This window comes from Salvelinus fontinalis, chromosome 5 (genome assembly GCF_029448725.1).
Source record: "Salvelinus fontinalis isolate EN_2023a chromosome 5, ASM2944872v1, whole genome shotgun sequence".
In the NCBI taxonomy this organism is placed as follows: domain Eukaryota; kingdom Metazoa; phylum Chordata; class Actinopteri; order Salmoniformes; family Salmonidae; genus Salvelinus; species Salvelinus fontinalis.
Window position 1 is genome coordinate 47315263 of NC_074669.1, and position 25496 is coordinate 47340758.

General features: G+C 43.0%; 1 protein-coding gene across 11 annotated transcripts in view; it reads left to right on the forward strand.

Moving 5' to 3' along the window:
- Positions 1-12880: 12880 nt before the first annotated feature.
- Positions 12881-25496, forward strand: part of LOC129855723 (C-Jun-amino-terminal kinase-interacting protein 3-like) — a 76217-nt gene continuing 63601 nt past the window's right edge. For all 11 annotated transcript variants that reach the window (XM_055923679.1, XM_055923687.1, XM_055923684.1 and 8 more), the window contains exon 1: positions 12881-13905. In XM_055923679.1, the coding sequence (XP_055779654.1) occupies positions 13606-13905 (300 nt within the window). In that variant the 5' untranslated portion in view covers positions 12881-13605. The remainder of the gene's footprint in view (positions 13906-25496) is intronic.

The window sequence follows — 25496 nt, forward strand, 5'->3', positions numbered from 1 at the left end:
TTGCAATAGTCTAGATTAGCAATCTGTAGGGGGTAGCACCATGGTGTAGCTGGAGGACAGCTAGCTTCTGTCTTCCTCTGGGTACATTGACTTCAATATTTCACCCCATTCCACAGACTTAGTAAGTATGACAACTTCCGGAGGACGTCCTCTAACCTATCAGAGCTCTTGCAGTATGAACTGACATGTTGTGGACCCAATCAAAACATCAGAGAATGAATCTAGTACTGAAAGCATAATCTACAGCTAGCCATCTCTGCAGTGCTTAACATGTGGTGAATAGTTGACTCAGAGAGAAAGACAATAGTTGAACGGTGTAATTTCTTCCAAACTGATATCTTTTTTTATTTCACCTTTATTTAACCAGGTAGGCCAGTTGAGAACAAGTTCTCATTTACAACTGCGACCTGGCCAAGATAAAGCAAAGCAGTGCAACACAAACAACAACACAGAGTTACACACGGAATAAACAAGCGTACAGTCAATAACACAATAGAAAAAAAGAAAGTCTGTATACAGTGTGTGCAAATGGCATGAGGAGGTAAGGCAATAAATAGGCCATAGTAGCGAAGTAATTACAATTTAGCAAATTAACAAGAGTGATAGATGTGCAGATGATGATGTGCAAGTAGAAATACTGGTATGCAAAAGAGCAGAAAAGTCAATAAAAACAATGTGGTGATGAGGTAGGTAGATTTGATGGGCTATATACAGATGGGCTATGTACAGATGCAGCAATCGGTTAGCTGCTCAGATAGCTGATGTTTAAAGTTAGTGAGGGAAATATAAGTCTCCAGCTTCAGCGATTTTTGCAATTCGTTCCAGTCATTGGCAGCAGAGAACTGGAAGGAAAGGCGGCCAAAGGAGGTGTTGGCTTTAAGAAATGCGAGCGAGAGAAATAGCTATATATATATATATATTATTTTTTACGTTTACTTTCCCTTAGCTAGCTGAATGCAGCTAGCTAGTGTAGCCTACTCAAACACCTGTCTCAAACAGAGAGGGATGTTATTTTAGCTAGCTGACTATGGCTATCAAATACTGGAACTCCAAGTCAAGGTAAGCTTTTGGTTTTATTAATTTGTTGCCACCGGGGTCCACCAGTGTAACTGCTAAACTGCTTGCTGACTGTACACTGTACTGCATGATTGTAGCATCTTTACTAACGTTAGTTCTAGTAGCTATGTTGACTATGAGGTGACAATGCACTGAAGTCCACAAGTGACGGGAAAAGGTGAGAGGAGGAGAGTGCATAGATAGTTGCAAGAAGGAATTGTGTGTGTGTGTATATATATATATATATCTCACACACACACACACACAAAAGGAGCAAAGTAATCATGATCATGCTGTTTTTATATGGCTGCTATGAAAGTGAACTGCTTGCGTGTGATCAGGGGTGTATTCACTCTGCCAATTCTGTTGGAAAAACATGTTGGATTGTAATTTGAAACACTTGCTACACCAGAAGTTCATGTTTATATATTGGAGGAATGTATATGGTGGGGTCAATTAAGGGTGGATATGAGCCTTGGGCTTGGAGAGTTACTAAGTTAGGGAAAAGGTGGTTGAGGTTGAGGTCACTGATAAGGGTGGATTAGTGAGCAGTGAGGGCCGAGGTTAGGTCACATGAAGGGAGAAGGAACAGTTTATTACCCACATCCCTTAACGTCCTGCCTAGCAACAAAGATGTAATGTTTAGAGAAAAGGAGGAGACTCCACCTAAACGGGGGTATAAATACTTGTGCTGGTGGGAACTATTCTTTGTCTTATGCAGCTCTGTGACCCAGTGGGTGGATAAACTTGGTTTGCAGGCTCATCTTGTCCAGGTGACTGACAAGTATGATGCAACTACTAGATGGGCGGGCTCATGAGTTACATGCTGACCAGACCGGACACGTCGCGTGTGCGTGCGTCGCAAAATATATTCCGAAATCCATGTTATTCAATTATTGCACCCACACTGCGCACGCCAAGGGCTAAAATAGAAGTCGTTCCTATTTCTGACGCAGATCGCGCTGAAAGTCATCCCCTCATTGGTTTATAGAAGCAGGTACCCATATGCCATCTCCTCATTGGTTATACCCACGGGGGTGATTGAAAGACGAACTTTGTTGCCGGTTGTCGTGGTAATACAATGAAAGTTTAGATGCGATCACCATATAAATTCAAAGATGAAAAAGCCTGGAAGGAGGAGAGATGACTAGAAACGATTCGGTTGGCCGTTTTATGTGTGGATTAATTGTCGGAGTAGAGGTCCTTGTGCATTTCAGGTAAAATAACTCAATGTTTATATCCCAGGACAAATTAGCTAACAACAGCACGCTAGCTAAATAGGACAAATTAACGTTAGCTAGCAAGTGCAAGCTAGCTAGCTAAATTGCCATACATGTTTAATGCTTTTCGACTTGTCCCCAAATTAATGTCATTGGTTCAGAGTTTGTTTTGATATTTTAACCTGCGTTTGGTGTGGGGGGGGGGGGAGGGGAATAAATGTATGCATGATAGCGCACGCGCGCAGCCGGTTTGAGTTCCGTAGATGAAAAGCACCAAGACCTCACGAGGGCTGTGGAATAATAATCTAAATAAACTCCAACAATTTACGGCTGTCCGTATCAGAACACCATTGAGGGGTATGTAGTCTCGCCACTTCCCCACCGTTCCCCCCGGGATATCATGTATCCCAGGCTAAACAGGTCATATCTCCGCTATATCCCTCTCATATAGAGGAAAAGGAGTGTTATGGGTTGAGAGAAGCAGCAGAGGGACGTATCACCAATCCAGACATAGTTGTCCCGGACTGGATCATAGATCCGAGTGATTCTGGAAACCATGTGTGCCCGGTTCGTACTCATGCAGTTGCGATAACTTATGATCCTGGGCAGAGACTCCCAGAGGGAGGGAACCCCATTCTGCCAGATGGCCAATTCATAACATGACTCCAAATTCAACACCACCACAAGCTGCTGAGTATTGGTGAAATGCGTAGCATAATAAAAGAAGCACCTGACCTGGATGAAGGGGGTCAGGAGTTTATCCGTGTCCTGAGGAAATGGGGCCGAATTTTGGGATTCTACGCTGGTGATTATGATAATTGTAGTAACTTGACAAGGAATGCCCACACGCAATTCAATATTACTTTCCTTTACTGTCAACCTAATAAAAGGTGTACGGCCATGTACAAACGGTATAAATACAGCAACCGATAAAGCCCACTCAACCTGTGGTAGAGTCGCATTGAACAGGTACAACTCTGGGTGATGACATCAACAAAGGGGAAAAGTCACGGTCAAGGCCAATGCCAATAATAACCATGAACACATGAATAGTAATCATACTATACTGCAGGTAAGTACAATAACATTTTCAATGTAATTATTTATATAGTGTCCACACTAACACTTCTCCCCCCTTAATTTCAATCTGTGAGGAAAGAACATAAGATCAACAAGTAAACCACATCATTGTTTTCTTTTCAACACTTTAGAACTTCTGCTAGTGTTACTGTAAATGTAAACAAACAAAAAATGGCAGTCCTTATTTATTTTCAACTAAGTCTGCTGTTCCAAACAAACACTAACAACACAAGTCTCTCGGTCTCAGAGTTAGTCTTTCAGGAGGCTTGACACTACACTGTGATCTGCGCAGTACTCGGTGTGCCACAAGACACAGACACAGATAAGGCGTCTCCCAGTGGAGCTGGGTGTGAGGGCACCGGAGCGGGTGTTTGTGAGAGAAAATCCATCACCCTCTGCAGGAACCACTGAATGCCCCTGTTCCTCAGATATTGTTTCCTGTGGGGTTTCAACTTGTATACTACCACCCGCCGCGGTTCCGTCTGCAAACATGGTATTTTATTTGTCATAGCGCAGGCGGATGTGGTCCTGGTGTCTGCGCATGACTCGACCATCAGTCAGTTTGACCACTCTGACTCAGAATGATACCGGGCAACCAACGTTGGCTTCTTGTGAAGTTGCGAATGTAGACATTGTCATTGGGTTTTAACTGTCTCTCCCTCGCGTGGGGGTCATGTGTCTCCTGCTTCCGTTCCACTCGTGGTTTGATATCCGGACACAGTAGATCCAGGTGAGGTTTTGGCTTTCTGCCCATCAACATCTCAGCTGGAGCCTGTCCTGTTGTTTGTGGCGTGATGCGGTAATGGAACAAGAACCGAGAGAGCTTAGTTGTGATGGTTCCCCCAGTCATCTTTTTGAGCCTCTCTTTTAGTGTCTGCACAGCCCGATCCGCCAAGTCACAGGTAAAGGTTGTTGCGTTGTCGAACATGAGAGTCAGGCAGACCATGTGTTGCAAACACCTGCCAAAGCATTTTGATGGTTGTTGCTTATGATGTAAGACTCCAGCCACTTGGAGTGAGCGTCCACCATGACAAGGGACATGTGGCCCACGAAAGGGCCTGCGAAGTCTATGTGCAGCCTGGACCATGGGTGGTTCCACAGATGTAGCGGCGTGGGCGGCGCCATCTTCTGGTTGATCTGGCACTCAGAACATGATTTCACTTTGTTTTCTACATCCTGATCCATGTTAGGCCACCAGATGTAAGATCTGGCTAAACTTTTCATCCGGGAGGCACCCAGGTAAGCCTCATGGACCTCATCCATGACTTGTGCACGGCCAGGGGGCGGAACAACCACTCTGGACCATCAGAGTATGCAGCCATCATGCACACTCAGCACAGTTTTGCGCTTTGCATAAGGTCTCAGTCCCTTATCCTCTATGACAGGAGGCCAACCCTGCATAAGGAATCTTTTCACTTGGGCCAGGATAGGATCCCGGTCTGTCCACTGTTTGATCTGTTTGGCATTCAAAGGTGAGTTTGACAATTGTCTCGGGAGGCACCACAGTTGTGGCGGGCATCTCTGGTAGCGGGAGACGGCTGAGCGCGTTTGCATTGTCCTTCCTCGCTCTGTACACTATAGTGTACTGGTAAGCTGACAGTGTGAGGGCCCAGAAAATCATATTTAAATGTATATCAAACCATTTTGAAATGTTGACCCTGATGTCACACATTGGCCCCCTTTTTTTAATAGAAACACCCATATGTTTACTTTTACTCAAGTATGACAATTGAGTACTTTTTCCACCACTCACCCAGCCTGAATTTAAAATGGATTCAATTTAGATATTCTGTCACTGGCCTAAACACTACCCCATAACACTACCCCATAATGTTTTTAGTAATTCAACCCCTTCGTTATGGCAAGCCTAAATAAGTTCAGGAGTAAAATGTGCTTAACAAGTCACATAAGTTGCATGGACTCACACTGTGCAATAATAGTGTTTAACATTATTATTTTTTATGACTACGTCATCTCTGTACCCCACACACAAATATCTGTAAGGTCCCTCAGTTGAGCAGTGAGTTTCAAACACAGAAATTCACAAAAAGCAGACATTAAATATCCTTTTGAGCATGGCGAAGTTATTAATTACACTTTGGATGGTATATCAATACAACCAGTCACTACAAAGTATTTCCTAACTCAGTTGCCAGAAAGGAAGGAAATCGCTCAGGGATTTCACCATGAGGCCAATGGTAACTTTAAATCAGTTGGTTTAATCGCTCTGATAGGAGAAAACTGAGGATGGATCAACAAAATTGTAGTTACTCCATAATACTAAGCTAAATGACAGAGTGAAAAGTAAGCCCTTACAGAATAAAAATATGCATCCTGTTTGCAATAGAGTACCACAGTATGAGTCATAATACTCATAAAACCTAGCGGTCAAACAGGGAAATGGTTCCAATCGTTATTCCACCATTTTTCCCATAGGGTATTTTAGAAACACAAATAAGGGCTGTGTTTCGTGTAGGCTTGCCCTGGTGTGACGTTTTGATAACCCTGTAAATCTCTAGGACAAGGTGACTTATATTTGCCTGTATTTACCCCCCCCCCCCCCCCCCCCCCCAAAAAAAAATAATCCCTGGATTAATTATCTATTGTTATGTAGTAAATAACATTAAATGTAGTAATGAATAAATTGGCTACATTTCTTTCAATGTGGTGGGGTGAAAGCAGCGCCTCTTCAACCTCAGGAGGCTGAAAAAATGTGGCTTATCACCGAAACTCTCACTAACTTTTACAGGTGCACAATTGAGAGCATCCTGTCAGGCTGTATCACCTCCTGGTATGGCAACTGCACCACCCACAACCGCAAGGCTCTCCAGAGGGTGGTGCGGTCTGCACAACGCATCACCTGGGGCAAACTACCTGCCCTCCAAGATACCTACAACAGCCGATGTCACAGGAAGGCAAAAAATATAGAAGCTGTTTTTCAATCTCAAGGCCATCAGATTGTTAAACAGCCACCACTAGCACAAAGAGGCGGCTGCCTACCTACAGACTTGATATCATTGGCCACTTTAATAAATGGAACACTAGCCACTTTAAGAGTGTGTACATATCTCGCATAACTCATCTCATATGTATACTGTATCCTTCACTATCTATTCTTTACTATCTATTGCATCTTAGCCGCTCTGTCACTGCTCATCCATATATTTTATACTTATATATTCTTATCCCATTCCTTTACTAGATTGTGTGTATTAGGTTTTGTTGTGGAATTTGTTAGATATTAGGTTTTGTTGTGGAATTGTTAGATATTACCTGTTAGATACTGCTGCACTGTCTGATCTAGAAGCGCAAGCACTTCGCTACACTCGCAATAACATCTGCTAACCATGTGTATGTGACCACAACATTTGATTTGATAAATTTGCAATTCTGTGAACTGTCTTGTGCAAGTTTAAAATTGTCACAATACATGTAAATAAAGGTGTCAGCTAGAGATGACATGCAGGAGCTTTCAGGGATTTGTAGTTTTGCATGATGTCTACTTTGATACTATTTAGCATTTTCAAAACTAAGAGTAAATAGAGCCGAGTATATTGATAAAAGTCTCCTTGTCCGAGAGATTTACATGGTTATCCAAACGTCACGCCAAGGTAAGCCGACACGAAACACAGCCCTTATTTGAAGTGTTTCTAAAATCCCGTATGGGAAAACGATTGGAACCATTTCCGCTAGATTTGACCGCTAGATTTTATGGGTATCATGACACCTCCACTGTGGGGCTCTATAAAAGGCACTAAAATAAAACTGCAAATAAATTAACTTTGCCCTGAATACAAAGCTTTATCACTGAGTACCACTCTTCATATTTTCAAGCATGGTGGTGGCTGCAACCTGTTATGGGTATGCTTGTCATCAGCAAGGACTAGGGAGTTTTTTTAGGATAAAAAGAAACGGAATTAAGCTAAGCACAGGCAAAATCCTAGAGAAAAACCTGGTTCAATCTGCTTTCCAACAGACACTGGTAGACAAATTAACCTTTAACCCTGGGATCACGGTGTGTGACTTTTTATAACCTATAGCACAAGGCCAAATATACAGTGGAGTTGCTTACCATAATGACATTGAATGCTTGTGAGTGGCCTAAATGGGCTTAAATCTATGGCAAGCCTTGAAAATGTCTGTCTATCAATGATCAACAACCACCTTGACGGAGCTTGAAGGATTTTACAAATAATAATGTGTAAATATTGTATAATCCAGGTGTGCAAAGCTCTTAGACTTACCCAGAAAGACCCACAGCTGTAATCGCTGCCAAAGGTGCTTCTAACATGTATTGACTCATCGGTGTGAATACTTACAGTACCAGTCAAAAGTATGGACACACCTACTCATTCAAGGGTTTTTCTTTATTTGTACTATTATCTACATTGTAGAATAGTGGTGAAGACATAAAAACTATGAAATAACACATATGGTATCATGTAGTAATCAAAAAAGTATTTTATATTTTACATTCTTCAAAGTAGCCACCCTTGATGACAGTTTTGCATTATCTCAACCAGCTTCATGAGGTAGTCACCTGGAATACATTTCAATTAACAGTGCCTTGTTAAAAGTTAATTTGTGGAATTTCTTTCCTTCTTAATGCATTTGAGCCAATCAGTTGTGTTGTATATTTTTTATATCCTTTGCTATGAAACTCGAAATTGAGCTCCGGTGAATTCCGTTTCCGTTGATCATCCTTGAGATGTTTCTACAATTTGATTGGAGTACATCTGTGGTACATTAAGTTGATTGGACATGATTTGGAAAGGCAGGTAAGCTAGTTCTTTACATGCATGATGGACAGACAAGTGTAACCTATGGTACAACATTTTACGGGTGGAGAGAGAGCTAGTGCGAGTTGAGGAGCAGGCTTGAAGAGCTACTGATCTTGTTATGACATGCATTATCTGAATTAGGTCCACAGAATTATACCTAGGACGATTGGTTTTATGAAGGAACTTTGAGCTATCTAGCAAGCTTGAGCTAGCAAGCTAACAAGCTTGTGTGTGCAGAGCGGCACCAGAATTAAAAATATGCCTTACCTTTGTAGTTAATAAATCCAATGTGAAACGTGATAACTAGGCCTTAACTATTATTGAAAAAGTTAATCCATTCTTCTCTAGCTAATAAAAAAATCTCGCTATACAGTTGAAGTCGGAAATTTATATACACCTAGGTTGGAGTCATTAAAACTTGTTTTTCAACCACTCCACAAATTTCTTGTTCACAAACTATAGTTTTGGCATGTCGGTTAGGACATCTACTTTGTGCATGACACAAGTCATTTTTCCAACAATTGTTTACAGACAGATTATTTCACTTATAATTCACTGTATCACAATTCCAGTGGGTCAGAAGTTTACATGCACTTCGTTGACTGTGCTTTATAATAGCTTGGAAAATTCCAGAAAATTATGTCATGGCTTTAGAAGCTTCTGATAGGCTAATTGACATAATTTGAGTCAATTGGAGGTGTACATGTGGATGTATTTCAAGGCCTACCTTCAAACTCAGTGCCTCTTTGCTTGACATCATGGGGAAATCAAAAGAAATAAGCCAAGAATTGTAGACCTCCACAAGTCTGGTTCATCCTTGGGAGCAATTTCCAAACGCCTGACGTTCATCTGTACAAACAATAGTACGCAAGTATAAACACCATGGGACCACGCAGCCGTCATACCGCTCAGGAAAGAGACACGTTCTATCTCCTAGAGATGAACGTACTTTGGTGCGAAAAGTGCAAATCAATCCCAGAACAACAACAAAGGACCTTGTGAAGATGCTGGAGGAAATAGGTATAAAAGTATCTATATCCACAGTAAAATGAGTCCTATATCGACATAACCTGAAAGGCCGCTTAGCATGGAAGAAGCCACTGCTCCAAAACCGCCATAAAAAAGCCAGACTACGGTTTGCAACTGCGCATGGGGATAAAGATCATAATTTTTTGAGAAATGTCCTCTGGTCTGATGAAAAAAAAATAGAACTGTTTAGCCATAATATCCATCGTTATGTTCGGAGGAAAAAGGGGGAGGCTTGCAAGCCGAAGAACACCATCTCAACCGTGAAGCACAGGGGTGGCAGCATCATGTTGTGGGTGTGATTTGCTGCAGGAGGGACTGGTGCACTTCACAAAATAGATGGCTTCGTGAGGAAGGAAAATTATGTGGATATATTGAAGCAACATCTCAAGACATCAGTCAGGAAGTTAAAGCTTGGTCGCAAATGGGTCTTCCAAATGGACAATGACCCCAAGCACACTTGCAAAGTTGTGGCAAAATGGCTTAAGAACAAGAAAGTCAAGTTATTGGAGTGGCCATCACAAAGCCCTGACTTCAACCCTATATAACATTTGTGGGCAGAACTGAAAAAGCGTTTGCGAGCAAGGAGGAGTACAAACCTGACTCAGTTACACCAGCTCTGTCAGGAGGAATGGGCCAAAATTCACCCAAGTTATTGTGGGAAGCTTGTGGAAGGCTACCCAAAACGTTTGACCCAAGTTAAACAATTTAAAGGCAATGCTACCAAATACTAATTGAGTGTATGTAAACTTCTGACCCACTGGCAATGTGATGAAAGAAATAAAAGTTGAAATAAATCACTCTACTATTATTCTGAAATTTCACATTCTTTAAATAAAGTGGTGATCCTAACTGACCTAAGACGGAATTTTTACTAGGATTAAATGTCAGGAATTGTGAAAAACTGAGTTTAAATGTATTTGGCTAAGGTGTATGTAAATGTCTGACTTCAACTGTATATCTTCTCACACTTCTAATATCAGTATAGTAGCCTATGCTTTCACCTTGCAGGCAGATGCTGGAAAAAGTTTCTGAGTGAAAAAGTGAGGGCTTTGCATAGGTGCTTTGTTTAGTTTTTTTGTGGTTCTAGAAAAAAATGCCTGGAGAGTAAAATAAAGTTATTAAAATAACGGTTCTATTCTAGAACAGTGTTGATCACTTTTGTTCCATGTTCAGCTTGTTTCTTGAAAAGTGTAATTTTCTGGTTTCGGTTCTGTTCACTGAACCGGTTCCAACCCCTGGTCCTCCTTGTTGGCTAGCAGGAGCGACACCAGTAGACAGTGGCCTGCCGAACACCTGCCCTCACGCCGTTGTTAACAAAACTGTGGGAAAACAGTGCCCGACAGGCGCTGGGCGAAGGACCGGTCACCCCCGCCACCCACTAGCACAGCAGGCAGAGGCTGCGGCGCCGTGTGCTACATTGCTAGTTAGCGACACTGCGTGCTAGCTTGCTAGTTAGCTACTTAGCACACAGTGTCCCCCCCGCCTCCCACCTGCTGTGTAAGGTGTGGGCGAAGGACACTGTCTACCGGTTGTCCCCACCTCCCGCTAGCACAGCAGTGCCAGTTCGCGAACACACGTTGTCGCCCCGCCTCCCGCCTGCTGTGTACCGGAGTCCTCCTTAGGACTAGCTGGCTAAGCTAGCACACAGTGTCCTTCGTTGTTAACAGAACTGCGGGAAAACAGTGTCCAACGGGTGGGGTCTAAGGACACCGTCTACCGGTGTATGGCTAGCTTGCTACCATTGTCACCCCCGGCCCTTCTTCTGTGGGGTTTATCGGTGGCTGGCATCCAACGTTATTGAGCATTGACACCACCTACTGTACTGGAGCGCCCCCGCCTCCTGCTTGTCTTAACTTAAAAATGTACCAATAGAACAGTGGCGATTTTAGCATGAAAATCTTGGTGGGGCAAAAAAAAACTATGTTTTAGATGCATGCCAGCAAATCACAACACAACACTAAACAATACATGAATTGCACTATAACAATGACAAACGGTGCCCACACACTGTTAGGGCCTACATAAAGCTGTCCCAACACCAGAGTCCCAACAGCAGTCCCAACACCAGAGTCCCAACAGCAGTCCCAACACCTTACCACTGCTACACCTGGCTATCAGTGGAGCCTTGCCTGGCAGCAAAACAGTTCATTCAGCCTCCATTTACTGCCTTTAAAAAAAACATAGCTGATATGGCTGACTTGCTTAAACAAATGTGGTTTCTGCTGACAATTGAGATGTACAAACTATGGCATAAGGGGATGACAATCGGATAAGAGGCAATCAGTAATTTTAATGAAGACATTAATGAGCGAGCTAAGACGAACATGGTCAATATAACTATTTGTTCAGCACTTTTGAAATGTACAGCGACAGAATTAATAAAATGGGCCGTTCTTACAGTATTCTCCCTGTACACCAAGTCAGACCGTGGGAAACATAAAGCAGACAATATTCGATGATTACATTTCTCTAAAACAGGCTATAGGCTACATGTGTACCACCAAGTCAGAACAGTAGGTGAAATTAGGAGGGGAAACGGGACCAAATTATTAGGGTGAGCCACATGTGCTACTAACAGTTTACTTAGCTTACACAACATATACTTAGTATTACTTTCTTAGCCACACTATACATATCTCCCTGGCATATTACATAATTTATGCAGCAGCATACAAGCCATTTTTGGACTCACCTTGTGGTGCTGTGCTCACTTGAACAGGAAGGTGGCGTGGCTTTCCTTCATGGGCAAATTTTGTCATCAAACATTGTCATCAAAGTGGTCATCACGCCCCTACCGAGTAGCGCAGCGGTCTATGGCACTACATCTCAGTGCTAGAGGCGTCACTACAGACCCCGTTTCAATTCCAGGCTGTATCGCAACCAGCTGTGATTGGGAGTCCCATAGGGCAGCGCACAATTGGCCCAGCGTCATCCTGGTTAGGGTTTAGCCGGGGTAGGCCGTCATTGTAAATAATAATTTGTTCTTAACTGACTTGCCTAGTTAAATAAATCAAATCAAAGTCTGGCATTCTCTGGATTTATGATGCTTTCAAGACAACTGGGAACAAGGTTGAAACATTATGACATCAGTGATCTTCAGGTTGGAGCTCTAGAAAGAGGCCAGAGTTCCAGACTTGCAATTCCGAGTTGGATGGCAGTTGAAAACGTATTTTTTCAGTCAGAGTTCCCAGTTTGCTTGAACTCACTGAAATCAAATTTCCCAGTTCTGAGATTCCAGTTGTTTTGAGCGCTGCAGAAGTCATGCTGGATTGACACCATGGTCAATGTTGAATGTTTATCCTTTTAAACTTGGAAAATAGCCCCTTAAATCCAGACTTTGGACCACACAGCCAATCCACTGAATAGCAGGCTAGTGATTGCTTTGCAATGCTTGTAGTTTGACACTGTTTCTTACAAACCACTCATTGTTGAATTTGCGATTTCCAACTTGTTGTGTAATGTTTATGTCCAATGGCAGATGAGCACTGAGACGTTTTATCAACATTATATTTTTTCATTTTTGGTCAAAATGTGTATGTTTTAACCATATTTTTTGTTTTTATAAATTACTTTTTGCATGTTCTTGTTGGCACAATACAAGTGTCCATTGATTAAAATTGAATATCATTTGAATGAGTTATCCACATTGAAATGTTTTATATTGCGGGCCTTTATTTAGAAGGTCTTAACATTACCATACAACATGACGTCATCGTTTGTGCTGCTGTCAGAATACTAGTCCAGAGCCGACAGCGCCACCGACACCGAACAGCATCGTCCAGAGCCGAGAACAACAACAGTAGCAAAAAACGGATCAAATATGATTTAAGGAGCGGCTTGGGTGTTGGCGGCAAAAGGGAACGCCGTTATCCTCTTTATTTTTACCGATTTCGAATCCTCCCAGTAATGGCTGGGGTCCATGGCTCCGGCTGCTGAGCGGCAGGTGTAATGTGGAGGACATATTTCTCAACCGTTATGTATTCAACTACGGTCGATACACTGGTAGGTAAGGACGGAACCGACTGCTACCGGAATTGGATGTTGCTGTCGCGAGGAAGGCTGTAGCTGGGTGCGTCGTTCCGTCCCCGAGGCTGCGGTGCAGCAGTGGTTGTCGGCTCGAGAAGGGCGGTGTCTCTAACCCCCTGTAAATAGCCTATATATATTTTTTTGTGAATTAAAATGTCTCAGTATAATTTAGTAGTTCAAGGTTAGAAATCCTAACTGCCAAACATGGATACCACCCAAATGATAACAATCTTTGAAATCTTTCGGGATATGCAATGACACAGGAGAAGTTTTATTGATGATTAATCCGAACAGATTATAATTTCAATGATTAGTATTTTCTCTCGTTTTGGTAAGCGTGTTTTATAACTGTAGGCCTATCTAAGCAACATCATCTCACATCTGGTATCGGACCCAGGCCTCATTTTGCCAAGATGATGGAAATCGATGAGGTTGTCTATCAGGACGACTATGGCTCGGTGTCTGTTATGTCGGAGCGGGTGTCGGCCCTGGCCAACAGCATCTACCGCGAGTTTGAGCGCCTCATCAGCAGCTACGACGAGGAAGTGGTCAAGGAGCTCATGCCGCTGGTGGTGAACGTTCTGGAGAATCTGGATTCGGTTTTAACGGAGAACCAGGAGCACGAGGTGGAGCTCGAGCTACTGAAAGAGGACAACGAGCAGCTCATCACCCAGTACGAGCGTGAGAAGGCGCTGCGCAAGCAGGCAGAGGAGGTGAGGGTGCATTTACTCCATCCATGGCTGTTCTGTTTATAAATACTCGACCAGTGTCTTTATCACTAGCCATATCAATTACTAATAATCATAATCATACATTCACCTTCAATAGCAGTTCAGTTTTCATTGCCACTGTATGCCAATTTTACCAAAAAATAAACCCCAAAACTAACCATTTATAAGCTATACCCACATCCCATTCACATTCCTTCTGTAGGCCATTTATTTTTAGGCCTAATTGAACAGGCCTATATAACAAGGGCTACGTCTCAAATGGCACCCTATACCCTATATAGTGCACTACTTTTGACCAGAGCTCATAGGGCCTAATGTAATATACACTGAGTATACCAAACATCAGGAACACCTTCCTAATATTGAGTTGCAGCCCCACTCCCCTTTTACCCTCAGAACAGCCTCAATTTGTCGGGGCTTCGACTCTACAAGGTGTCGGAAACGTTCCACAGGAATGCTGGCCCATGTTGACTTTAAATGCTTTCCACAGTTGTGTCAAGTTGACTGGGTGGTGGACCATTGGTGGACCATTCTTGATACACACGGGAAACTGAGTGTGAAAAACCCAGCAGCATTGCAGTTCATGACACAAACCGGTCTGCCTGGCACCTACTACCATACCCCGTTCAAAGGAACTTAAATATTTGGTCTTGCCCATGCTCTGAATGGCACATATACACATACACAATCCATGTCCACACAATCCATGCTTCTACACCTGCATTGCTTGCTGTTTGGGGTTTTAGGCTGGGTTTCTGTACAGCACTTTGAGGTATCAGTTGATGTAAGAAGGGCTTTATAAATAAATTTGATGTGATGTCTCAATTGTCTTAGGTTTAAATAAGGATTTTTTTTTAGCATTGTCTCCTCCCCTTCATCTATACTGATTGAAGTGGATTTAACAACTCACATCAGTAAGGGATTATAGCTTTCACCTGTATTCGCCTGGTCAGTCTGTCACCTTCGATTGCGTGCAGTGAGTACTCATATCTGGCCTAATGGCCCATCCATATCAACACAGCAGATCAGAGATAGTGGAAAGGCCTATCTATGAAGCATCATCAGTGGTGGTTCAATGAGGATAGGGGCCTGTGTATAGTGCCTGTCTGGATTGTGCCTGGGCCAGGTTGGTGATCAGTTCAGTGTGCTTGTGTGTTTGCAGAAGGATTCTGCCAAAGTTGTGATTCTGATGTGAATGTACTGTATTTCATTACATTTTATTCAATACAATAATTGTATTTGACACAGACTTTTATGTACAAAAATATGCCTACAATGAAACCAGCCTTTTCACAATTACAAGTTGTCTTGTAAACTATTACGGACTACAAAGGGAAATCCCGCGAGCTGCCCAGTGATGCGAGTCTGCCAGATGGGCTAAAAGCCTTTTTTGCTGGCTTTGAGGCAAGCAACACTGAAGCATGCATGAGAGCACCAGCTGTTCCAGACAACTGTGAGATCATACTCTCCGTAGCCGATATGAGCAAGACCTTTAAACAGGTCAACATTCACCAGGCCGCTGGGCCAGACAGATTACCAGGATTTGTACTCAGAGCATGCGCGGACCAACTGGCAAGAGTCTTAACTTACATTTTCAACTTCTCCCTGACCGAGTCTGTAATACCTACATGTTTCAAGCAGACCACCATAGTCCATGTGCCCAAGAAAGCGAAGGTAACCTGCCAAAATGACTTACGCCTCATAGCACTCATGTCGGTAGCCATGAAGTGCTTTGAAAGGCTGGTCATGTCTCACATCAACACCATCATCCTGAAAAAACTAGATCCACTCCAATTCTTATACAGCCCCAACAGATCCACAGATGACGCAATCTCACTTGCACTCCACACTGCCCTTTCCCACCTGGACCAGGGGAACACCTATGTGAGAATGCTGTTCATTAACTACAGCTCACCATAGTGCCCACAAAGCTCATCACTAAGTTAAGGACCCTGGGACTGAACACCTCCCTCTGCAACTGGATCTTGGACTTCCTGACGGGCCGTCTCCAGGTGGTAAGGGTAGGCAACAACACATCTGCCATGCTGATCCTCAACACATGGGCCCCTAAGGGGTGCTTGCTTAGCCCCCTGTTCACTCATGACTGTGTGGCCAAGCACGACTCCAACACCATCATTAAGTTTGCTGATGACACAACAGTGGTAGGCCTGATGACCGACAACGATGAGACAGCCTATAGGGAGGTGGTCAGAGACCTGGCAGTGTGGTGCCAGGACAACAACCTCTCCCTCAATGTGAGTAAGACAAAGGAGCTGATCGTGGACTACAGGAAAAGGAGGACCGAACACGTCCCCATTCACATCGACAGGGCTGTTATGGAGTGGGTCGAGAGTTTCAAGTTCCTTGGTGTCCACATCACCAACAAACTATCATGGTCCAAACACACCAAGCTAGTCATGAAGAGGGCACAACAACGCATTTTCTCCCTCAGGAGAATAAAAAGATTTGGCATGGGTCCCCATATCCTCAAAACGTTTTACAGCTGCACCATCGAGAGCATCCTGGCCGGTTGCATCACCGCCTGGTATGGCAACTGCTCGGCATCCGACTGTAAGGCGCTAGAGAGGGTAGTGCGTACAGCCCAGTACATCACTGGGGTCAAGCTTCCTGCTATCCAGGACCTACAGTTGAAGTCGGAAGTTTACATACACCTTAGCCAAATTCATTTAAACTCAGTTTTTCACAATTCCTGGCATTTAATCCAAGTAAAAAATCCCTGTTTTAGGTCAGTTAGGATCACCACTTTATTTTAAGAATGTGAAATGTCAGAATAATAGTAGAGAGAATGAGGACAACCTTGACCTTGTTGTCCTTAAGCCATTTTGCCACAACTTTGGAAGTATGCTTGGGGTCATTCTCCATTTGGAAGAGTCATTTGCGACCAAGCTTTTACTTCCTGACTGTTGTCTCGAGATGTAAAAAAACAGGTTTTTAGATACTTTTCAAATTCTTTATAAATAAAAAATTGAAACATCACATTTACTTAAGTATTCAGACCGTTTACTCAGCACTTTGTTGAAACACTTTTGACAGCGATTACAGCCTCGAGTCTTATTGGGTATAACGCTACAAGCTTGGCACATTTGTATTTGGGGAGTTTCTCCCATTCTTCTCTGCAGATCCTCTCAAGTTCTGTCAGGTTGGATGGGGAGCGTTGCTGCGCAGCTATTTCCAGGTCTCTCCAGAGATGCTCGATCGGGTTCAAGTCCGGGCTCTGGCTGGCCTACTCCAGGACATTCAGAGACTTGTCCTGAAGCCACTCCTGCATTGTCTTGGCTGTATGCTCAAATCAAATATCAAATAATTTTATTCGTCACATACACATAGCAGATGTTATTGCGAGTGTAGCGAAATGCTTATGCTTCTAGATCCGACAGTGGAGCAGCATCTAACAAGTAATATCTAACAATTCCTTAACAACCTAATACACACAATTTAGTAAAGGAATGTGATAAGAATGTATAAGTATAAAATATATGGATGAGCAGTGACAGAGTGGCTAAAATGCAATATAAAGAATAGATTGTGAAGGATACAGTATACATTATATACATATGAGATGAGTAATGCGAGATATGTAAACATTCTTAAAGTGGCATTATTAAAGTGACTAGTGTTCCATTTATTAAAGTGACCAATGATATCAAGTCTGTAGGTAGGCAGACGCCTCTCTGTGCTATTGGTAGCCGTTTAACAATATGACGGCCTTGAGATTGAAAACAGCTTCTATCTCTCTCTGTCCCAGCTTTGATGCACCTGTACTCACCTTCTGGATGGAAGCGGGGTGAACAGGCAGTGGCTTGGGTGGTTATTGTCCTTGATGATATTTTTTGCCTTCCTGTGACATCGGGTGTTGTTGGTGTCCGGGAGGGCAGGTAGTTTGCCCCCTGTGATGCGTTGTGCAGACCGCACCACCCTCTGGAGAGCCTTGTGGTTGTGGGTGGTGCAGTTACCGTACCAGGCGGTGATACAGCCTGACAGGATGCTCTCAATTGTGCACCTGTAAAAGTTAGTGAGGGTTTTCGGTGACAAGCCAAATTTCTTTCAGCCTCCTGAGGTTGAAAAGGCGTTGTGCCAGCTTCACCACACTGTCTGTGTGCGTGGACCATTTCAGTTTGTCAGTGATATGTACACCAAGGAACTTAAAACGTTCCAACTTCCTCTCTGCTGTCCTGTCGATATGGATAGGGGGGTGCTCCCTTTGCTGTTTCCTGAAGTCCACGATAGTTTCTTTTGTTTTGCTGATACCACACGCCAAGGGCCCTCACCTCATGTTGGTAATCAAGCCTACCACTTGTGTCGTCTGCAAATTGATGATTGAGTTGGAAGCGTGCATGTCCACGCAGTTTTGGGTGAACAAGGAGTACAGGAGGGGGCTTGAGTACATACCCTTGTGGGGACCCAGTGTTGAGGATCAGCGGAGTGGAGATGTTGTTTCCTACATTCACCACCTGGGTGCGGCCCATCAGGAAGTCCAGGACCCAGTTGCACAGGGTGGGGTCGAGACACAAGCTTAATGATGAGTTTGCAGGGTACTATGGTGTTAAATGTTGAGCTGTAGTCAATGAACAGCATTCTTACATGGGTATTAGAGGTCGACCGATTAATCGGAATGGCCGATTTAATTTGGGCCAAATTGTCATAACAATCGGTAATCGGCATTTTTGGACACCGATCATGGCCGATTACATTTCACTTCACGAGGAGACTGCGTGGCAGGCTGACTACCTGTTTTGCGAGTGCAGCAAGGAGCCAAGGTAAGGTGCTAGCTAGAATTAAACATATCTTATAAAATACAATCAATCTTAACATATTCACTAGTTAACTACACCCCGTTGTTGATATTACTAGTTTATCTAGCTTGTCCTGCGTTGCATATAATCGATGCGGTGCCTGTTAATTTATCATTGAATCATAGCCTACTTTGCCAAACGGATGATTTAACAAGCGCATTTGTGAAAAAAGCACTGTCGTTGCACCAATGTGTACCTAACCATAAACATCAACGCCTTTCTTAAAATCAATACACAAGTATATATTTTTAAACCTGCATATTTATTTAATATTGGTTGCTAACGTGAATTTCTTTTAACTAGGGAAATTGTGTCACTTCTTTGCATTCTCTGCAACAGAGTTAGGGGATATGCAGCAGTTTGGGCTGCCTGGCTCGTTGCGAACTGTGAAGACTATTTCTTCCTAACAAATACAGCCAACTTCGCCAAACGGGGGATGATTTAACAAAAGCGCATTTCTGAAAAAAACATAATCGTTGCACGAATGTACCTAACCATAAACATCAAGGCCTTTCTTAAAATCAATACACAGAAGTACATATTTTTAAACCTGCATATTTAGTTAAAAGAAATTCATGTTAGCAGGCAATATTAAACTAGGGAAATTGTGTCACTTCTCTTGCGTTCATTGCACGCAGAGTCAGGGTATATGCAACAGTTTGGGCCTCCTGGCTCATTGCGAACTAATTTGCCCAAATTTTACGTAATTATGACATAACATTGAAGGTTGTGCAATGTAACAGGAATTATTTAGACTTATGGACTTATGAGGCTAAATTGATTTTATTGATGTATTATATTAAGTTAAAATAAAAGTGTTCATTCAGTATTGTTGTAATTGTCATTATTATGAATAAATAACAAATTTGGTTGATTAATCGGTATCGGCTTTTTTTGGTCCTCCAATAATCGGTATTGGCGTTGAAAAATCATAATCGGTCGACCTGTAATAGGTATTCCTCTTGTCGAGTTGGGATAGGGCAGTGTGATGGCGATTGCATCGTCTGTGGACCTATTGGTGCAGTAAGCAAATTGAAGTGGGACTAGGGTGACAGGTAAGGTAGAGGTGATATGATCCTTGACTAGTCTCTCAAAGCACTTCATGATGAATGAAGTGAGTATTACTTCGTTTAGTCGTTCGATATTCGTTTAGTTCCGTTACCTTAGCTTTCTTGGGAACAGGAACAATGGTGGCCATCTTGAAGCATGTGGGGACAGCAAATTGGGACAGGGATTGATTGAATATGTCCGTAAACAAACCAGCCAGCTGGCCTGCGCATGCTCTGAGGATGCGGCTAGGGATGCCGTCTGGGCCGGCAGCCTTGCGAGGGTTAACACGTTTAAATGTTTTACTCACGTCGGCCACGAAGAAGGAGAGCCCACTGTCTTTGGTAGCCTAAAGAAGTTGTTTAATTTGTCTGGAAGCAAGACATCGATGTCCACGACGGGGCTGATTTTGTTTTTGTAATCTGTGATTGTCTGTAGACCCTGCCACATACGTCTCATGTTTGAGCCGTTGAATTGCGACTCCACTTTGTCTCTATACTGACACTTTGCTTGTTTGATTGCCTTACGGAGGGAATAACTACACTGTTTGTATTCAGACATATTTCCAGTCGCCTTGCCATGATTAAATGCGTTGGTACGTGCTTTCAGTTTTGCGCGAATGCTGCCATCAATCCACGTTTTCTTGTTAGGGAAGGTTTTAATAGTCACAGCGGGTACAACATTTCCTATACACTTCCTTATAAACTCGCTCACTGAGTCAGCGTATTTGTCAATGTTATTATCTGAGGCTACCCAGAACATATCCCAGTCCACGTGATCGAAACAATCTTGAAGCGTGGAATCAGATTGGTCAGACCAGCATTGGATAGACCTAAGCACGGGCGCTTCCTGATTTGGTTTCTGCCTATAGGAGACCAGCAACAAGATGGAGTCATGGTCAGATTTGCCAAAAGGAGGGCGGGGGAGGGCCTTGTATGCATCGCGGAAGTTGGAGTAGCAATGATCGAACGTGTTACTCGCTCGTGTACAGCAATTGATATGCTGATAGAATTTAGGTAGCCTTGTTCTCAAATTAGCTTTGTTAAAATCCCCAGCTACAATAAATGCAGCCTCAGGATATATGGTTTACAGTTTGCATAAAGTCCAGTGAAGTTCCTTGATGGCCGTCTTGGTATCCGCTTGCGGGGGGATATACACGGCTGTGACGATAACCGAGGGGAGTTCTCTTGGGAGATAATCCGGTTGGCATTTGATTGTGAGGTATTCTAGGTCAGGTGAACAAAAGGACTTGAGTTCCTGAATGTTGTTAAAATTACACTATGAGTTGTTAATCATGAAACATACAACCCCGCTCTTCTTCTTACCGGAGAGAGGTTTATTCCTGTCGGCGCGATGCAATGAAAATCTCGTTGGCTGTATGGACTCCGACAGCATATCCCCAGCTAGCCATGTTTCCGTGAAACAGAGAACGTTACAATCCCGGATATCTCTTTGGAAAGCAACTCTTGCCCTGATTTTGTCAACTTTGTTAACTAGGGACTGAACATTAGCGAGTAATATACTCGGAAGCGGTGGGTGGTGTGCGCACATCCGAAGCCTCACTTGAAGACCGCTCTGGCACTCTCTCCTCTGGCGGCGTCGTTTTGGGTCAGCCTTTGGAATCAATTCAAACACCCTGGGAGGTGCAGACAAAGGATCCACTTTGGGAAAGTCGTATTCCTGGTCGTGGTGCTGGTAAGTTGATGTCTCTCTGATATCCAATAGTTCTTCCCGGTTGTATGTAATAACGCATAAGGTTTTCTGGGCAACAATGAAAGAAATAATACATAAAAAAACAAACTACTGCACAGTTTCCTAAGGACTAGAAGCGATGCTGCCATCTCTATCAGTGTCATCTTGCTTAATGTCGTTGTCCTGTTGGAAGGTGAACCTTCGCCCCCAGTCTGAGGTCCTGAGCACTCTGGAGCAGGTTATCAAGGATCTCTCTGTACTTTTCTCCATTCATCTTTGCCTCGATCCTGACGAGTCTCCCAGTCCCTGAAAACCTCCCCACAGCATGATGCTGCCATCACCATGCTTCACTGTAGGTATGGTATTGGCCAGCTGATGAGCGGTGCCTGGTTTCCTCCAGATGTGACGCTTGGCATTCAGGCCAAAGAGTTCAATTTTGGCTTCATCAGACCAGAGAATCTTGTTTCTCGTGGTCTGAGAGTCTTTAGGTGCCTTTTGGCAAACTCCAAATGGGCTGTCATGTGCCTTTTACTGACGAGTGGCTTACGTCTGGTCATTCTACCATAAAGGCCTGATTGGTGGAGTGCTGCAGAGATGGTTGTCCTTCTGGAAGGTTCTCCCATCTCCACAGAGGAACTCTGGAGCTCTGTCAGAGTGACCGTCGGGTTCTCCAATCAAGTTGTAGAAACATCTCAAGGATTATCAATGGAAACAGGATGCACATGAGCTCAATTTCGAGTCTCATAGCAAAAGGTCTGAATACTTATGTAAATCAGGTATTTCTGTTTTTTATATTTAATACATTTGCAAACATTTATAAAAACCTGTTTACAATTTGTCATTATGGAGTATTGGGTATGGATTGCTGAGGATTTTGTTTTACAGTTTAGAATAAGGCTGTAACGTAACAAAATGTGGAAAAAGTCAAGCGGTCTGAATACTTTCCAAAGGCACTGTATGAAAATGAGGCACATAATTTTCTTTATTTTAACACAAAATAAAATAAATACCTGATACCATTAGAACATTTATATATAAGTGGATTCTAAGAAACAAAGTGACATTTGACAATAAATTGAAAATCTCAATTCCCACCAAAATCCCGGAACTCCATTATGTTTACATTCCAGTAAAATGTTTTATGTGCTATACATTCAAAACGTTTGGGGTATCTTCATCCATTGTCCAACTGTTTGAATTTATTAGAATTGTTTTTAAAACATTTTAACAATTTGAATGACTGTTGCTAATGTTATGCTAGACACATTCTAGTATAGTATAAGCAGACAGCTGTGCAGGGTTTTACCCCAAATAAAGGTCCAATGCCACATGATGCTTAGTCACATGTGTGTGTACAGTTATATACCACGTCACATATCTGCGTCCCAAATAGTACCCTATTCCTGGCCTAGTGCACTACTTTTTAATAGGGCCTGTGGGGCTATATAGGGAATATGGTGCCATTTAGGACACAATGGTTTTCTCTGTCTCATTGTTTGCTAAATTTGAGGGAAGAGAACATGATTAAATGCATACATTTGAAATAGATTATCATGAAAGTGTAAAGAGGATATGTTTATATGCTTTTTGAAGCAAGTGACAAAAAAAATGCATGTGCAAGAATTAGTTGTAATGTCTGCTTCCAACTCAATCTCTCAGGCACGAAGCTCCCCTGAACGCAGAACACTTTCCAGCACACTTTCTAGCTCACACTCTCAAACACAGATCCCCTGAACACAGCTCACTCTCCAGATCCCAATAAACTGAATTCTGATCACCTGTTCACACACCTGTATGTCATTTACACACACTATTTAGTTCAGTTCTTGGCACACAATCATTGTGAGGTATTGTTTGTTTTGGTACACTTCTATTTGGAACTCTGTTTTTTCCCGTATTAGTCCTCCTATGCACCGTAGTTTTGGCCATCCTCACTAACGATGCCTTTTTGCCTATTCCTTGCCTGTACTTTTGCCTATCGAATTTCCTGTTATCAACCTCTTGCCTGATCTCCCGGACTATGTCATTAGCCTTCTCCCCGCCTGTACTGTTGCCTTTCTGGACCCCTGTGTATGACCTTCTGCCTGCCCCTGGACCCAGCTGCGTGCCTCCTCCTGTGGTCCTTTACAAATAAACACCTGCTGCGCCCTGCGCTTGAAACCAGCTCTCTGTCTCCCATCGTATTCATTACATTAGTAAGTGTGCTGGTCAGAAAATGTGCTAAGTGTTTGGATGAAATAGTGCTTACTCCAACAAACATCAATAATGATAATGACAACCTGTAAAGATATAGTGAAAGTTCTTTGGAGTAACTCAGGTAGTACTGTTTTATAACTGTATTATATGAATTAGATACTTCATGATGAACTGCAGAATAGTGTACTATACATTAAAGTAACCGTAATTATCACATTATAACATTGTGCAGGTAATGTAAAGGTAAGAGTTGGGGTCACAGTTATAACCTTTACAACAGAGCTCAATTTTCAATGAGACCATAATGCACTATATTTGCTGTGGTAGTTTCGAACTTTGAATGCTGCAGTGAACATACAAGTGCACAGATGCTATTTCAAACATAAATGTTTTAGATGCGACCCAGGGATTGGTTTAAGGCACTGCCTGAGACAGTGACGTTGTGGGGGGATGGGGCAGGGTGCATTATGGGAAATCAATTGTACACCGAGGGAGGCTGGCGCTGTAACCTGATTTTGTGCTTATGACAGAAAGAGAGATGGAGAGGGAGCGGGCAATATAGAGGAGGGGGGAGAGCGGATGAGCGAGAGTTTAGAAAGGAGAGAGCGAGAGGGAATGGAGAGAGAGCGATACAGAGGAAAAGAGAGACAGATGGAACATGAGCAGGAATACACGCCATAAAACGGGGATATAGAGGAGAATTTATTTATTTAACTAGACAAGTCAGTTAACAACAAATTCTTATTTACAATGACGGCCTACCAAAAGACCTCCTGCGGGGACGGTGGCTGGGATTAAAAATACAAATAAATTAAATACAAATATAGGACAAAACAAACATCACGACAAGAGAGACAACACTACATAAAGAGAGACCTAAGACGACAACATGTCGTGTTGCTGCCATGCTAACACAGCATGGTAGCAACACAACATGACAACAACATGGTAGCAGCATAAAATGGTAGTAGCACAAAACAGGGTACGAACATTATTGGGCACAGACAACAGCACAAAGGGCAAGAAGGTAGAGACAACAATGCATCACGCAAAGCAGCCACAACTGTCAGTAAAAGTGTCCTTGATTGAGTCTTTGAATGAAGAGATGGAGATAAAACAGTCCAGTTTGAGTGTTTGTTGCAGGTCGTTCCAGTTGTTAGCTGCAGTGAACTGAAAAGGTGAGCGACCCAGGGATGTGTGTGCTTTGGGGACCTTTAACAGAATGTGACTGGCAGAACGGGTGATGTATGTGGAGGATGAGGGCTGCAGTACATATCTCAGATAGGGGGGAGTGGGGGTTAGTTAATCAGGGTTAGTTTGGCAGCTGGGGTGAAAGAGGAGTGATTGCGATAGAGTAAACCAAGTCTAGATGGAACTTTAGCCTGCAGCTTTTATATGTGCTGAGAGAATGACAGTGTACCATCTAGCTATACTCCCAAGTACTTGCATGTGGTTAAATACCTCAAGCTCTAAACCCTCAGAGGTAGTAATCACACCTGTGGGGAGTGGGGCATTCTTCTTACCAAACCACATGACCTTTGTTTTTGGAGGTGTTCAGAACAAGGTTAAGGGCAGAGAAAGCTTGTTGGACACTAAGACAGCTTTGTTGTAGAGCGTAACATTGCTTAGATAGCAGCACAACATTGCTTAGAATCAAGGGCAATGGTGACATCATTGAGGACCTTTAAGGTTGCAGTGACACATCCATAACCTGAGTGGAAACCAGATTGTATACCTGAGAGAATACTATAGACATCAAGAAAGCCAGTCAGTTGATTGTTGACAAGCTTTTCCAACACTTTTGATAAACAGGGCAAATAGAAA